The sequence below is a fragment of the Sciurus carolinensis genome, chromosome 11 (assembly GCF_902686445.1).
Source record: "Sciurus carolinensis chromosome 11, mSciCar1.2, whole genome shotgun sequence".
In the NCBI taxonomy this organism is placed as follows: Eukaryota; Metazoa; Chordata; class Mammalia; order Rodentia; family Sciuridae; genus Sciurus; species Sciurus carolinensis.
This window is the reverse complement of record NC_062223.1, coordinates 76,784,013-76,798,482: the sequence shown is the minus strand read 5'-3', so window position 1 is coordinate 76,798,482 and position 14,470 is coordinate 76,784,013. Positions and strand designations below refer to the sequence as shown.

Sequence of the window (14,470 nt, the reverse complement as noted above, 5' to 3'; positions counted from 1 at the left end):
GTGGCTCAGAGATAAAACATAGAACAACTTGCCCACTTCTGGTAATGGAGCTTAAATTTAAATTCAGGTATGGGACTGAGGATATAGCTCTGTAGTAGAGTACTTGCCTAGTATGCCACGGTCCCAGGGTTCAACGCCCAGCACCACAAAAACAAAAAATAAACTCAAGTATGTCGGTCTGTTGTCAAGTGTTCTTTCTACTATGCCATGACTGTGAGGTCCAGAAAAAGAAAAATAACTGACCAGAACCCTTGCTTAAACGACTTGACATGGCCTGTTGATGGCAGAATGGATTTCCACTTACACCTGGAAAAATCCATAGTAAAGGATGTTCAGAGAGGTATGTTAAAAAGTGACTAATCATAAATAACTTGTCTGGTGTGTTTGAAATGATATGAATATTCAAGACAATTTTTTTTTTTTTTTTTTTTTTTTTGCGGTGCTGGGGATTGAACCTAGGGCCTTGTGCTTGCAATGCAAGCACTCTACCAACTGTGCTATATTCCCAGGCCTTCAACATAATTTTTTATTCAATCTTCAAAATACATCAGTAGTTATGAGCTTGAGATTGGTAGTCAATGCTGTATTTGGAACATCTAAATGTGGGATATAAGTGAATTACCCTTTTTAAAGGGTATAGTACAAACTGTACTACTGTAATAACTTTGTGGCCACTTATTGTTGCTATTGCAGTGAACTCTAGTGTTGCAAATATCTGTTTAACACACCCTGTGATGCTAATCATCTGCTTGTGAGCAGTTTATCTAGTTAATAAGTAGTATATCACAACAAAAGTAGTACATCATAAGTAACATTATGTTAAATACAATTTAGGTCAATACTTGAGCCTGAAAAATTTTTCCTTTAAGAGATTCATACAAGTTATAATATATCATATTTCTTCAAGGAAGATTCAACATCATAAAAATATTTATTATAAATTAATTTCCAAATTTAATGTAATTCTAATAAAACTGATATTTTTTTCTGGAATTTAGTTGATTAAAAGTTTCTAAGAATTAAATGAATAAGCCAAGCAGGTGATACACATCTATAATTCTAGCGACTGGGGAGGCTGAGGCAGGAGTATCCCAAGTTTGAGACCAGTCTCAGCAACTCAGCAAGGTCCTAAACAACTGAATGAAGCCCTGTCTCAAAATAAAAATAAAAAAGGATTTGGGGTGGTAAAGCCCCATGGGTTCAATTCCCAAGAAGGGAAAAAATAAATAAATAAATAAATGAATAAGAGGAACCAGGAAAATCCTAAAAGAGAATGAGAGGGAAGCTATCTCTACCACCTATTAAAACACATTATTAAAAACCTCTCTAATTACAAGTGTAGTGACACATAAATAAGTCACTGAAATAAATAAGACTGAAAATGAAATTCCATTTAAAAACCCAAATCTATGTGGAAACTTGGCATATGATAAAAATGTCATTTAATGAGTGAGGGAAAGAACTTTTTTATTGAAGTGAAATTCACATGAGAAAAGGACTTTTTAATAAACAGTGTTAACAAAAACTGGATAGCCTGTAGATAAAGATAAAATTGGATCTGTTCCTCACTTTGCACATCAAAATAAACTTCAAATGGAGAAAGAAAAAAGAAGTCACACAGGTCCTGGCAGGAAAATAAATACAAGAATTCCTTTACAACCTGAAAGAAGAAAAAGCCTCTTGGTGACTCAAATTCAGAGTACATGCTAGATAGATAAATATATTAAAGTACTAAGTTGAAAACAAAATTTTTACTTAGCAAAAAAATCACAGCAAAGTAAAAAAAGTAACTGGGGAATTGTTTTTTCAACACTTTTAAAGAGAAAAACAACCCTAATTCATAAAAAGTTACAAAGAATCACTTGGAAAACAGTGTGGCAGTTTCATAAAAAATTAAACATAATTTACACATCTCCCAACAATTCTGTTTTCAGGTATATACCAGGATAATGCAAACATTATTTCTACATGAACATGTCTATGTGAATGTTCATGGCAACTTTACTTATAATAGTGAAAAACTAGAAGTAATCCAAGTGTCTACCAACTCCTAAATGTGTAAATTAAGTGTGGTATATCCATACAACAGAACAAACTGGACCATAAGAAATAGTGAAGTACTGATACATGCTACAACATAGATGAATCTTGAAAACATTATGCTAAGTGAAAGAAACCAGTCACAAAAATCACACATTGTAGGATTTATACGAAAAGGTTCAGAATAGGCAAATCTATAGAGACAAAAAGTGGATTGATGATCCCAGGGGCTGGGAGAGGGAAGAGTAACTGCTAACAAGTGACGTTTCTTTCCTTTTTTTGGTACTGAGGATCTAACCCAGGGACATTTAACCACTGAACTGTATCAATAACCCTTTTTATTTATCTTGAGACAGGTCTCACTAAGTTGTTGGGATTACAGGCATGCACCACTCAGGGTGAAGATTCTTTATGGCACAATGATAATGGATAATGTTTTAGAGTTATTGGTGATATCTGTACAACCTGTTGAATATACAAAAACCAAACCAAACCAAACCAAAACGCTAAATTGTACTTTTTTTTTTTTTTTTTTTTGCAGTGCTGGGGATCAAACCCAGACCTTCGTGCAGCTAAGCATGTGCTCCATCACTGACCTACATCCTCAACCTCTGAACTGCATATTTTAAAAGCATGAATTCTATGGAATATGAATTATAACTGATTTTAAAATAAACTTTAATAAAAATAACAAAAACAGAAACAACTGGGATATGATTCTTTTAGTAACTCAGTCTGTGATCCTGAGCAAAGCATTTCACTTTGCCATTTATTTATCTGTGTGAATAGTTCATTAAAGCCTTCATAAGAGGCTTGATATTCATAACATTTTAAAAGTTTGATGAAAGACTATCTAATCAGATATGAATAAAAATTCATCTTGCAGGGAAAGAAACTACATTAGTGCATCTATAGTCCTAGCCACTCAGGAGACAGAGGATCACCTGAGCCCAGGAGTTGAAGCCGACAACATAGTGAAGCCCTACCTGGAAAAAAAAAAAAAAAAAAAAAGGCTGACAGTATAAGAAATGGAAAACTTCTACTTTATAAAAATCTTCCTCACAGTTCTCAATATATAGTAACCTAATGGTTATCATTCCTTAAGAGCTTATGTGTCAGAAACTTTAAGTGCTATTCATGTATTTACCTCATTCTCATAGCATTTAATGGTAAGCAGAGGCATGCCCATTTTAGAGATAAGAAAACATACTATAAGAGGGTAAATGGTTTTACCAATGTAAATACTTATGATGGGCTTCAAACTTTGATCTATGTCACCTGAACACCAAACTCTGCTTTCCAAGGCATAACATTAAAGCAATGGAATAAAAAAATCTGAAGTCCTAGGTTTGAATGTTGTTTCTATTCAGAGATTCTGTGATCTTAAACAAGTCAATGAACATTTGTGTTTTCTAATTTGTTTAAAAAAAGCAAATAACCCGTGCCCTAGTTTAACTCAGAATACAAACAGGCACTAATATAAACATGCCAGTTAAAGGATTACAGAAATGTAAGCAAAAAGCAGTACTACTAATAAACCAGAAACGTGTTGAATCACTTTATTATTCTATAGTCTTTTTGATGGTAATGGTATGTACTAGAGTAGTGATTTACTCCTTTCAAGTACATAAGGGGTACAAAGCAAGTAGGGATCCTAATGCAATTTAATTAGGGTAGCTGTAAAAGCTCTAATACAGTTCAAAATCACTATACTTTTATACCACCTAGAGGCATCCATTAAGGAACAATGACATCAGGATTTCAGACCATACCCAAGGTAAGGTTTTGGTGTACTGAAAAGATTCTAGATTAAAACTAGGCTGTACTAGAACAGATTCTAGATTAAACCTAGGTTGAACCCTAGTTCTGACATGTACTAGTTCGGTTACTTTTCATCTCAACCTAGATTTCCTTACCTATAAATGCAGGGAAATATTTACCTTGCAGGGTGGTAGATAGACTAAAAAACATACATAAAGTTGCTAGGACAATGCCTGGCACAGGACTTACTTCAAAAAATAAAAACTAATTGCTATTATTACATTGTCCAGAAATGCCTTGGGAAACACTGAGGAAACTCAAGAAAAATCGTAATTTCCATATGCAAACACACCTAAATAATGTTTAGTGAAGATGAAGCAGATTATTTAAAACAGTGGTAAGTCATACAAGTTAAGTCATATAAGAGGTTGTTAAGGGAACAGGTTCAACTTGAAAATGAGATGGATGGAGAAGTGGAAAAAAGAAGGGGAGATAAGAAAAAACAAGTGAGTTGAAGGAGAAATAAAGGAAGATGCTTTGAAACTAAGGAAGTAAGATTTCATACATCAGGACTAAAGGAAAAAGACTCAATTCTAGAGTATTTGCAAAGGAACAACATATACAACTATACAACTCAAATTAAGTATTCCCAGGGTGACAACTAGGAATACAAAACAACAGGTCACAGAATCAGAGACCCAAGTCCTGGCCCTTAGTGGCTTTACCACTAAACTTCTAAGAGTGCCCTAACATGAGGAATATCTCAGTTTTCTCATTAAGAGAAAATATTTCCCCTACCTCTTACTTTACAGAATTCAGAATTTTCTGAATCCTAGATTTCATAACTACATGATGTAGTGATAAAATGAGATGTCTAAGCTCTCTTTCAGTTTTATAATTCAAGGTGTGTGGGGGGAGTCTATTTTACCATTAACATGAAACTTAGAAAAGGCCTGCTATATACCAATAAGGATGTAGGAAAAAAAATAAGCCACTTGAGGATCACATACAATTCATTAACATGTGCTCTTCTCTTCATAATACTAAGATTCGGAAGCATCTTTCTAACAAACTTTCATTTTTAGGATAAGCAGTTAATCTAAATCAAGAAAACTAAAGCATCTATTTAAAAAGAAGTCACTAACAATCAATCTTCTGATCAGCAGACATTATCTTTATTTTCTCTTGGTATTCCCCCTACCCCAAGTTCTTCTGGTTTTGACAAAGTGAGAAGCTGAGCTCTCCTGTTAAACTTATTTGAAGTATTGATATTATTTAAAAATTTATCTTTTTCCATGGGTGTGGTGCCCCATGCCTATAATTCCAGTGACCAGGGAGGCTGAGGCAGGAGGATTACAAGTTTGAGGCCAGCACAGCAACTCAGTGCAACCCTCAGCAATTTAGCAAGATCCTGACTCAAAATTCCCACTCCTTTTCTTTTTTCACTTCCAAAGCCAGAACAATCATCATTTTACCTTATGTGTTAGCTGCCTACCTTCTTTTTCTATTATGTGTCCATCAACCTATCTTCTCCTGTTAGTTTTCTCATTTTTCTGCTCTGTATCACGGCCAGGTAAACATGTGGATTCTTACTTGTTTCCTTCCCTGGTTTTTCCAACCATTCCTGGCACCCCTTCTACCCCATTGTTTTACTTTATAGAATTCTCTTTTTTCTTCATTTCTATGATCAACTTTCACAGTACTAATCTCCTGTTCTCATCTTCTTTTTGATAGTTTTTTCTTTTAAAACTATCCCCAAGAATACCTACCAATCTATCTCCAGAACACCAAATACAGTACTTCGTCCTTAAGCATTCTTTCTATCCCTTTTTTCTTTAATCAGTGAGTTATCCCCAGAATCCTGTCTGATACTACAAATATTCCTCAAAACCCAATGCCTATTCAATTCTCTGCTTACAGCAACTAGCTCTCCCATGTTCAACTCATCATGCTTTCTTCTACACCCAAATATCCCCTACTCTAGCACATGCCATTCAAAAACCAAATCCGAAAGCTTTTCTCTTCAATACAGCTCTTATCCCTTTCTAGCAAACTCCCCCCCCCCAAAAAAAACATTTTAAGTGGCTACTCCCAGGGTTTCACTAATTCTGAGTCTCAGATCAGTACATAGCCTCCCTCAGCCCTATTCGTCTAGCAAAAACTGCCCCAAACTTCCTCTTTAAGCTTCCAAGACCTTACCTCTATGGCCTTTCCATTCACTGAACCAGATTCCTAATCATCTCTCCATCTCTACAGCCTATAGTCATTCTCTAAACCCAGTCCTCTCTCTCATCACACCTCCCCTATTTCTCCCAGCTTCTTAGTATATTCCTATTACCTTTAACAATCGATCTGTATATGTTCTTTACCTTTCCTCAGGCCTATTCCCCAAGCATTCTCAGTTCTCCCTTAAGGGACCTAATCTCCTAGTCACTCCTCACTCCCTGAATTTGCCTCTTACACTTCTGGGAACTCTCTCTAGAACCTTCTGCTCTCTAGTTCTCTTTCTTTCTCCAGTCCTGCCTCAAGTGTTCTTTACTCAATCTCCCCTACTCCCAGCGCTGGGGACTGAACCCCAGAACTCAGCATACGCTAGGCAAGTGGTCTACCATTGAGCTAAACCCCCAGTCCTGAACTCAGTCTTTCTAACATTCAGTTCAGTTCTCAGTCTTCATACTCCCGCCAAATCTTACTTTAGTTGTTCCCCCAATTACCCTCAACTTTTCTCTCAGTCATTTCCCATTTCCCTCAATCTTCCCAGGCAGATTTCCCTCACCTCTACTACTGCTCTTTCCTCCAACCTCCTCCATCCCTTCTTCCAGAGTTGCTTCCCTCATCCTTTAAATTATTTTCTCAGTTTCTCCAATGTTTCCCTCATTTCCTTTTCCCTTCAACAATGTTATCTGTCCTCCAATTTCTATTCACTTGTCGCCGCCCCTAGTCCCCGTATCTGCCTTCTACTCCATCTAAACGTCTCAGGTCGTCGCCAATATTTCCTCCTATCCTTAGCCTCCCTTCCCGTGCCGCTTTAAACGCCCAGACCCCATTCTCCAATGGCCCGGGTCTGGCCTCTAAGGAGAAGGGGTACGAGTCACGTACCCCATTCGCATCTTGGCTCCGCTCTGACTGCCCCCGCTACCGGGTAGAGGAGGGCGAGGGGGCAGGCGACCGAGGTGCATGCTCTTTTCGAGGGCCGACATCAAGAGGAGGCAGCACGCAGTCAAACAGTGACCGAAGCTTCGTTCCACGCTAAGTGCGGCCCAACCGGTCACAACTCGCTACCCTAACGACGCCTAGTCGCTTTTGGACTGCACCCAGCTACCGGCAGCACCGCCTACCGCCCACCGGCTCCGTAAACTCCACCCCCTCGCCTCAGCGCTTCCACCGGAAGTGCGCAACAGCCCTCCCACAAAGGAAGCTGGGTAACGGAGTCTGCGAACTCCTCAAACCCCCAGCGGAGAACTTGACAACCTTCGCCGGAAGAAGGAGCGCTCCTAAAGGCAATGCACTCTGGGCAATGGAGTCCTCAAAGGGCGTATCACTTTGCGCTTGCGCAGAAGAAAGTGACCCCGTCCAACCCCAAAGAGGTAGAGTAGCAAAGCATCCTGGGTGTTGTAGTCCATTGGCGGGAAGGCGTCTCGGCGCCGTCCCTTCCCACCGCTTTCCGGAGGCTGTTGGAGAAAGAGGCACTTCTTCCTGCCTCCCAAGCTGCCCAGCGGCGCCGGTTGCCGGGGAACGCAGGCACCTTGGGATGGGATGGCGGGAGGATACAGCCTGCCTGCTGGGTCCGGAGTTAAATTGGTGAAGAGGTCCCGCTCATCATGAAACAACGAAAAGGCCAGGGGCCTGGGGGCGGCGGTGGGCGCAGGAAGAGAGGTAACCTGAGCTGTCAAAGTTTGAGGAAAGCTAGTAGGGTGTGCTTAATGGAGAAGCTGGGCGTAAAGAATTCTAGAGAGACCACCAACCCTGCGGGTTAAGAAAAGGGGAAGTCAAGGACGGAAGAGAGACTAACCAGGGAATCAGAAGGTTAAAAGAGAGAACCCTCCTGAGAATGGAAAGGAGAAAACCTGGAGTGGGCGGCAAAAGAGGTGATAAATGAAGTAGGATGAGGGTTAAATGCATACTGGTAGGAGAAGAACAAAAAAATTATAGAGTGTTTTTTATAACAAAGGTAAATGTATGTGTGCGTGTATGCATAGCTTTGGCGGACCACAGGGGGCTAGAAGAAACATAAGTTGGAGATGAGAGTATGTTTATGATCCTAATAGACAATGATCGGGTTTTATACATTACTGGATCCCTCAGGACTGTCACAAGCAGGACTCAATTCATGTTAGTTCAATGAAGAAAGCGTGGAGCAGTTAATGATGAAGTATTAAAGGCTACTAGCAGGAGATAGTATAGAGGAAAAAGTGGGGAGTGACAAAATGTGGTAGGATTTGGAGTAGGGGTAAAGGCACGAGGGTCTCCTAAAAGACCTGAGATGATAAAAGAGTATGTAGTGAGAGGACCTCCTCAAGTTAGGAGGAAAAACAAGCTTGCAAAGAGTCTTCTCTCTTCCAGATCAGGAAACTGGAAGATGTTAGCTGCAATAAGAATAGTCCACCCTAGGAACTTAGGGGAAATCAGGAAACTAGAAATTGATCTCTACAAGGCTGCCTCCAAGGCAGGGCAGAGGAATTGTCTTTTGACATTATAGTCAGTTTGGTGAGGATAAAGGTAATGGAAACAGTGATAGTACATTAGCCTATTGGGTTAAGGACTGACTCTTCAGTCTGGGAATGAATTTTGTCCTGTTTAATGATCCCTATGGACTGTGGTTGTGGCTCAGTAGTAGAGCACTTGCCAAGCATTTTGAAGCACTGGGTTTGATTCTCAGCACCACATATAAATAAATAAGTAAAGGTCCATAGACAACTAAAAAAAATATTTTAAAAATGATGCCTAAGGCACCCTTTCCTGCCAAGAGTGATGAGAGGATCTGAGAATGATGCATGGAGGTGTCCAGTGTTGGTGCTCCTTGTCAAACCAGGCAAGCATATTAGGTTGATAGGAGGAAAATCAAAGTAGATAATGTAACAGTAGTATAGAAAAGAATTTCCTCACTATGTCATGTGCATGTGCAAGAACAGCTGGTATACCATTGCATGTAATTTTTATATTGAAACTAATTATCTATGAAATTTGTGCTGGGTCTTTTCCCATTATAGAGAGCAGAGAGAGTGTTTGCTTTAGAAGTTCAAAGAAGTAGTTTTATAGATTTCTGATCTGAACGATTCCAGTATATTTTCTTTTAAAAGGCATGACTACATCTGAAAGGAAAAGTCAGAATAGAAAGGTATATATAATATAGGAATGTAGTTTTTTTAAGTCTTGTAGAAAAGGTACTAACTAGAGTCATGATAATTGCCTCATTTACATTTTGATTTATCATACTTCTGAAATCCAGTAAGTACTAAAACCAACAAATGTTATTAAGCCAATAATAAAAAAATAGTAGCAGAATCTAAAGACATTAGTCTCTGACTTCATTAACTATATCATTTTGGCAGGAAAGGAAAGATGAAGATGGTCTTTATTGTAATATTGAGTTGAATAATATAAACTAAATAATTTATGCATCAAGTGAAGGGAGTTCTGTTTTATGTATAGTGAGAAGTAATAATTAGGTAAAAAAGTAAGAAGTAAAGATAAAATATCTTAAAAACAATGGATATTTTCATAATCAAAACAGTACTTAGGGCTGGGGATATAGGTCAGTGGTAGAGCAATTGCCTACTGTGTGTGAGGCCCTGAGTTCTATTCCTGGCACCACAAGGAAAACAAACTGTACTTAGCAGAACCTATTACTTGTATCATTATGTTTATATTTTTCAAATAGTATCTTTCAATCAAAAAGTTTGTATGTGTGTCTTAGTTGGTATGTTTTTTTTAATCATGTTATTGTATTTTTTATACCTTTATTTTATTTATTTATTTTTATGTGGTACTGAGGATCGAACCCAGTGCCTTACCCATGCTAGGCAAGTGCTCTACCACTGAGCCTCAACCCTAGCCCAGTTGGTATGTTCTTTAACTTAGAATAACCTGAATCAAACTATAAATACTAATTAGTCATCAGGGTGGCATAAGTAACCAGGTAGGTTATTCTGTGGTCTGTTTTGCTAGTTACTTCTCATGTATTAGAATAGATTGGTAGTCTGAGCCTTCTCTCTGTAAACACTAAAGTGCTGTATCTTCATTCAAAAAGCAAATTATATGTTTTTTATGTTTTGTCTAATTTTGACTCCATGTTCTTGGATTCCTCCATAGGTTTGAGTGACATTTCACCATCTACAAGTCTACCGCCTTTGGTTGAAGGTCAGCTACGTTGTTTTCTAAAACTCACAGTTAATAAAGTCATATGGAAGATTGCAAAGCCTCCTACTTGTGTACTTGTCCGAGTGAGGTGGTGGGGAGAAACATCAGATGGTACCCTCTTTTGTCCCCGGGATGCATTGCAAACTGAACCAAAAGCTGTGAGAACAACTACACGTTATGCTATTCGCTGTGGTCCAAAGCAGTTTACCTCTTACCTAACAGGTATGTTTTTGTTTTATTATTTTACCTACAGATATGATAGGAAGTATGTGGTTATGTTGTCAGAATAAGTGTTGTTATGTGTCTAGGATCTGTGAGCATTAATTATTGAGGCATTAAAGAGGCTTTAAATAACCACCATTTATTGAGTGTATACTTCGTGCTAGTAGTTGATACATAATCTGATCTTTGAAATAATAACCCTGTAAGATAGGTATTTTCTGCTTTTTAGACAGTGAAACTAAGGTTCAGAGAGATGAAATGCATACTCTCTAAGGTCACATAGTTGATAAATGGCAGAAATAGGATTTGAATCCACTTTTGACTGGCACCAAAACTAATGCTTTTTTTTCTCAGATACTTGGGTAACTGAGCCAGGAGGATCACATGAGCCCAGGAGTTCAAGGCCAGCCTGGGCAGCATAGCAAGACCCCCATCTCAAAAAGAAAAACAGAAAGCAAACAAACAAACAACAACAACAACAAATGGTCTTTTCACTATACCATACTCTTTTTTTTTGGTACTAAGGATTGAACCCAGGGATCTTAATCACTGAGCTACATCCCCAGCTCTTTTTATTTTTTATTTTGAGACAGGGTCTCGCTAAGTTGCTGAGGCCAGCCTTGAATTTATGATCCTCCTGCCTCAGCCTCCTGAGTTACTGGGATTACAGGCATGCACCACCACACCCAGCACTATACCATACTCTTTAAATGAGAACTATAGTCTCTAGTATTTGTTTTTAAATACCAAATGGGTTTTTTTTTCTTTTTTCTTTCTTTTTTTTTTTTTAGGTGTAGTGGACACAATACCTTTTTTTATTTTACTAATTTTTACGTGATGCTGAAGATCAAATCCAGTGCCTCACACATGCTATTCAAGTGCTCTAGCTAGCCCCCAAATGGGTTTTTTAATGAACTAATGTTATAGATTTGTAGAGAAGGAAAGGATCCCTCTATAGGGAACCAAAAGGCAAAATGTCTTCATTTCTGTCCAAGTATTCTAAATTTATTATTTTCTTTCTTTCTTCAAATTAAGTTTCCACAAAAACACATTTTGAATGGTGGGGCTATTTACCAAATCAGTCCAGTTTAAGTTAATAAAAATTGAGCATTTATCGTGTAAACATTGTTGGGTTGGACTGGGGATATAACTCAGTCAGTAGAGCACTTGCCTTGCAAGCACAAGGCCCTGGGTTCAATCCCCAGCACCGCAAAAAAAGAAAAAAAGAACATTGTTGGGTTATGAATATTGGAAGATCAGAGGTTAAAAAAAAAAAAAAAAAAAAAGGGAAAAATAATTAAATATCAAAACGTAAAGAACAAGTGCTGTAATTTGGTCATCCAAAAAAATATGGAAAAAATATGGAACACAGCATGTGTTAGACATTGTGTGGATTACTGTAATGGTTACAAAAGTTAATCAGATAAAAATCAGAATGGCATCTAATTCTAACTTCACAAATGAGTTTAGTGATAATGGTAGGCTTCTTAAAGGATACCCATAGATACTCTTACTACTGTAAACCTAGAACTTAGATCCTCAGGTAATAATTTTATTTAATCTAACAAATGAGTAACTAGATATTTACTAAGATAAAAAGTATCTTTTAATATAATAATCAACAGGTCAAACATTTCTTTGAGAATCCTGTGGTATAATAATGCATTATACTTGACATCAGAACATTTGAGTTGGTGTTAATGAACCTTAAGATTTTGGGAAAGTCCCTTTTTGCTTTGACCCCATTTCTCATCTGTAAAATCAGATCACATAGCTGTCCTTTCACCTTCTAGTTATTTTCATAAAAGAATCAACCTGGTTGAATGGGAAGAACATAGGCTTTGAAATCTAGACAGTCTAGAGTTTGGATTCTGTCTTCAAAACTGTACTGTGCTGGGAGGTTCCTTAAGATTTTAGTCTCAGTTTCCTGTTAAGTGGACGGAGAACATAGCACATGCCTATAAGGAATTATTGTGATGATTAAATGAAAAAATGTTTGAAAGGTGATTGGTCTAGCACTTGGTACATTGTTGGTGAAAAAACTTAAGTCTTAGGCACTGTAGGGAATACAGAGATTTAAGATATAGGCCCCACTGAAAACTTAAAAACTAGTTGAAAAAAACAAAACTGACATACATGAACTAGTAGTTAGCAGTGCTAGACAGTATGTAATTAAATATCTGATTGCTTGGCATACATAGTATCATATGAATATTCTAGGTCATTAATTAAGGACTAATTTTTAACTACTGAGAAACCAGAATCCTACTTCTGCTCTTTACTCTTGCTACTTTACTTTGAGCAAGCCATTTCATCTTCTGTGCCTAATTCTCACATTTTTAAAAGAGTTAAACACCAAAGGTGTCAGCACTCAAATTTCATGTATCTAGTTAGAAAAGAAGTACAAAAGTCATGGAAAAGGTAGGATTTGAATAGGGGATAGATAAAGTGAATCTTGTAAGTGGTGGCCCAGCTGTGGACATGAGCGTGACATGTGTTTTGGAAAATGAAGAGCCAGGAGATCAAATATTAGTTCGTAAGATTGTGTGCTTTAACTGAAACCTTCAGAAAAGTATGACTATTTCTTGAGCTGTATGGTGGGTGTTTGTTTTATTGTTATCCTTTTATGTATCTTAAGCATATTTAACTGAAAATAAAATACAAAAATTAATGAATATGTTGTTATATATTAGCATAAAATATGAATTAGTCCAGTTTGGAAGCAAAGGTGGTCAAATAGTGTATATACATTTAAATAAAAACAATATTTAGGAAAACAAGGGGAAATGTATAATATTTTGCAATTTACGAAATACTTTACATCCATCTTCTTACTTGGTGTTTCAAATGACCCTGTGAAGTAGGAAAAGCGACTTTTATTCATTTCTTTATGTCTATTTCATCTTGTTCTGAAAAGAAGTTAAGACAATTGCAAAAACCTGTTAAATATGGATTTTTTTAATTATTGAGAAAAATCTTTGCATTTTAAATTTTTTTTTAGTTGTAGATGGGCACAATACCTTTATTTTATTTATTTTTATGTGGTACTAGGGATCGAACCCAGTGCCTTATACATGCTAGACAAGCATGTAGCTCTACCCCTGAGCTACAACCCCAGCCCTGCATTTTTAGTCTTTAAAACTTTTTTTGGTGAAAGTGAAGATACAGTAGAAGAATTAAGGTGAAACTTTTGGGAAGTACCAGAGTACATGCTATGAGGATCTGTACATTTAAACTGGGTATTTGCCTCATTTTCTAAGTGATGAATTTGAAGTTAAAAGAGTTAAAAGTTACTAACCCAAGGTTACCCTAACACTAACCCTAATTTCAGGGAGGCTGGGGACTAGCCTAATATTTCTGCAATGCTATGTGGATTCAAAAAATAGGGGGATTATAGGGTTTGCAGATATACCTCACATTCTCTTTTTACATTTTTTTCCTCCCTTGCCCTGTATTACTTTGCAGGAAATAGCAACCATGAAAATGTTTGGATCATGGAAAGGTTAGAGCAGAAACTGGAAAAATTATGGCACTTCTGTAGGCCTCACTACTTGATTTTTGCCTCTCTTTAATCTCATAGGATTTAATTAGTGGGAAAATGAAAGACAGGGGTGTGGTAGTGATGCAGAACAATAGGAATTCTTTTTTTTTTTTTTTTGCGGTACTGGGGATCGAACTCAGGGCCTTGTGCTTGTGAGGCAAGCACTCTACCAGCTAAGCTATCTCCCCAGCCTGGGAATTCTAATAATACAGCAAAAATGAAGGATAAAGGTTAGAAGTCTATTGGGAATTAAGCATTTTCTCCTAGAAGTAACGAATATTGAAGCAATATATAATTCAGTAGAACCGAGTTTTAGCCTAGTTCTGCCACTTTAAAGCTCGGTAAACTCAGGAATGTTATGTGACCTCTTTGATCTTGTTTTATCTCCAAATAGAGACAGAAACACCTATATCAGGGCTGGGGAGATAGCTCAGTCGGTAGAGTGCTTGCCTTGCAAGCATAAGGCCCTGGGTTCAATCCCCAGCACCCCCCCAAAAAAAAAAACACCTATATCATAGAATCATAAAGAGGATTAATGAGACTTGG

General features: G+C 37.5%; 2 protein-coding genes across 4 annotated transcripts in view; one reads left to right on the top strand and one right to left on the bottom strand.

The window, feature by feature from the left end:
* The window catches only part of Ppme1 (protein phosphatase methylesterase 1), a 55,275-nt gene extending 48,122 nt beyond the window's left edge, over window positions 1–7,153 (bottom strand). Inside the window, exon 1 of the mRNA XM_047519165.1 lies at window positions 6,901–7,153. Coding sequence (XP_047375121.1) covers window positions 6,901–7,001 — 101 coding nt within the window. The 5' untranslated portion in view covers window positions 7,002–7,153. The remainder of the gene's footprint in view (window positions 1–6,900) is intronic.
* A 304-nt stretch (window positions 7,154–7,457) lies between these two features.
* The window catches only part of C2cd3 (C2 domain containing 3 centriole elongation regulator), a 161,772-nt gene continuing 154,759 nt past the window's right edge, over window positions 7,458–14,470 (top strand). For all 3 annotated transcript variants that reach the window (XM_047517678.1, XM_047517677.1, XM_047517679.1), the window contains exons 1-2: window positions 7,458–7,677; window positions 10,114–10,383. In XM_047517678.1, the coding sequence (XP_047373634.1) occupies window positions 7,623–7,677; window positions 10,114–10,383 (325 nt within the window). In that variant the 5' untranslated portion in view covers window positions 7,458–7,622. The remainder of the gene's footprint in view (window positions 7,678–10,113; window positions 10,384–14,470) is intronic.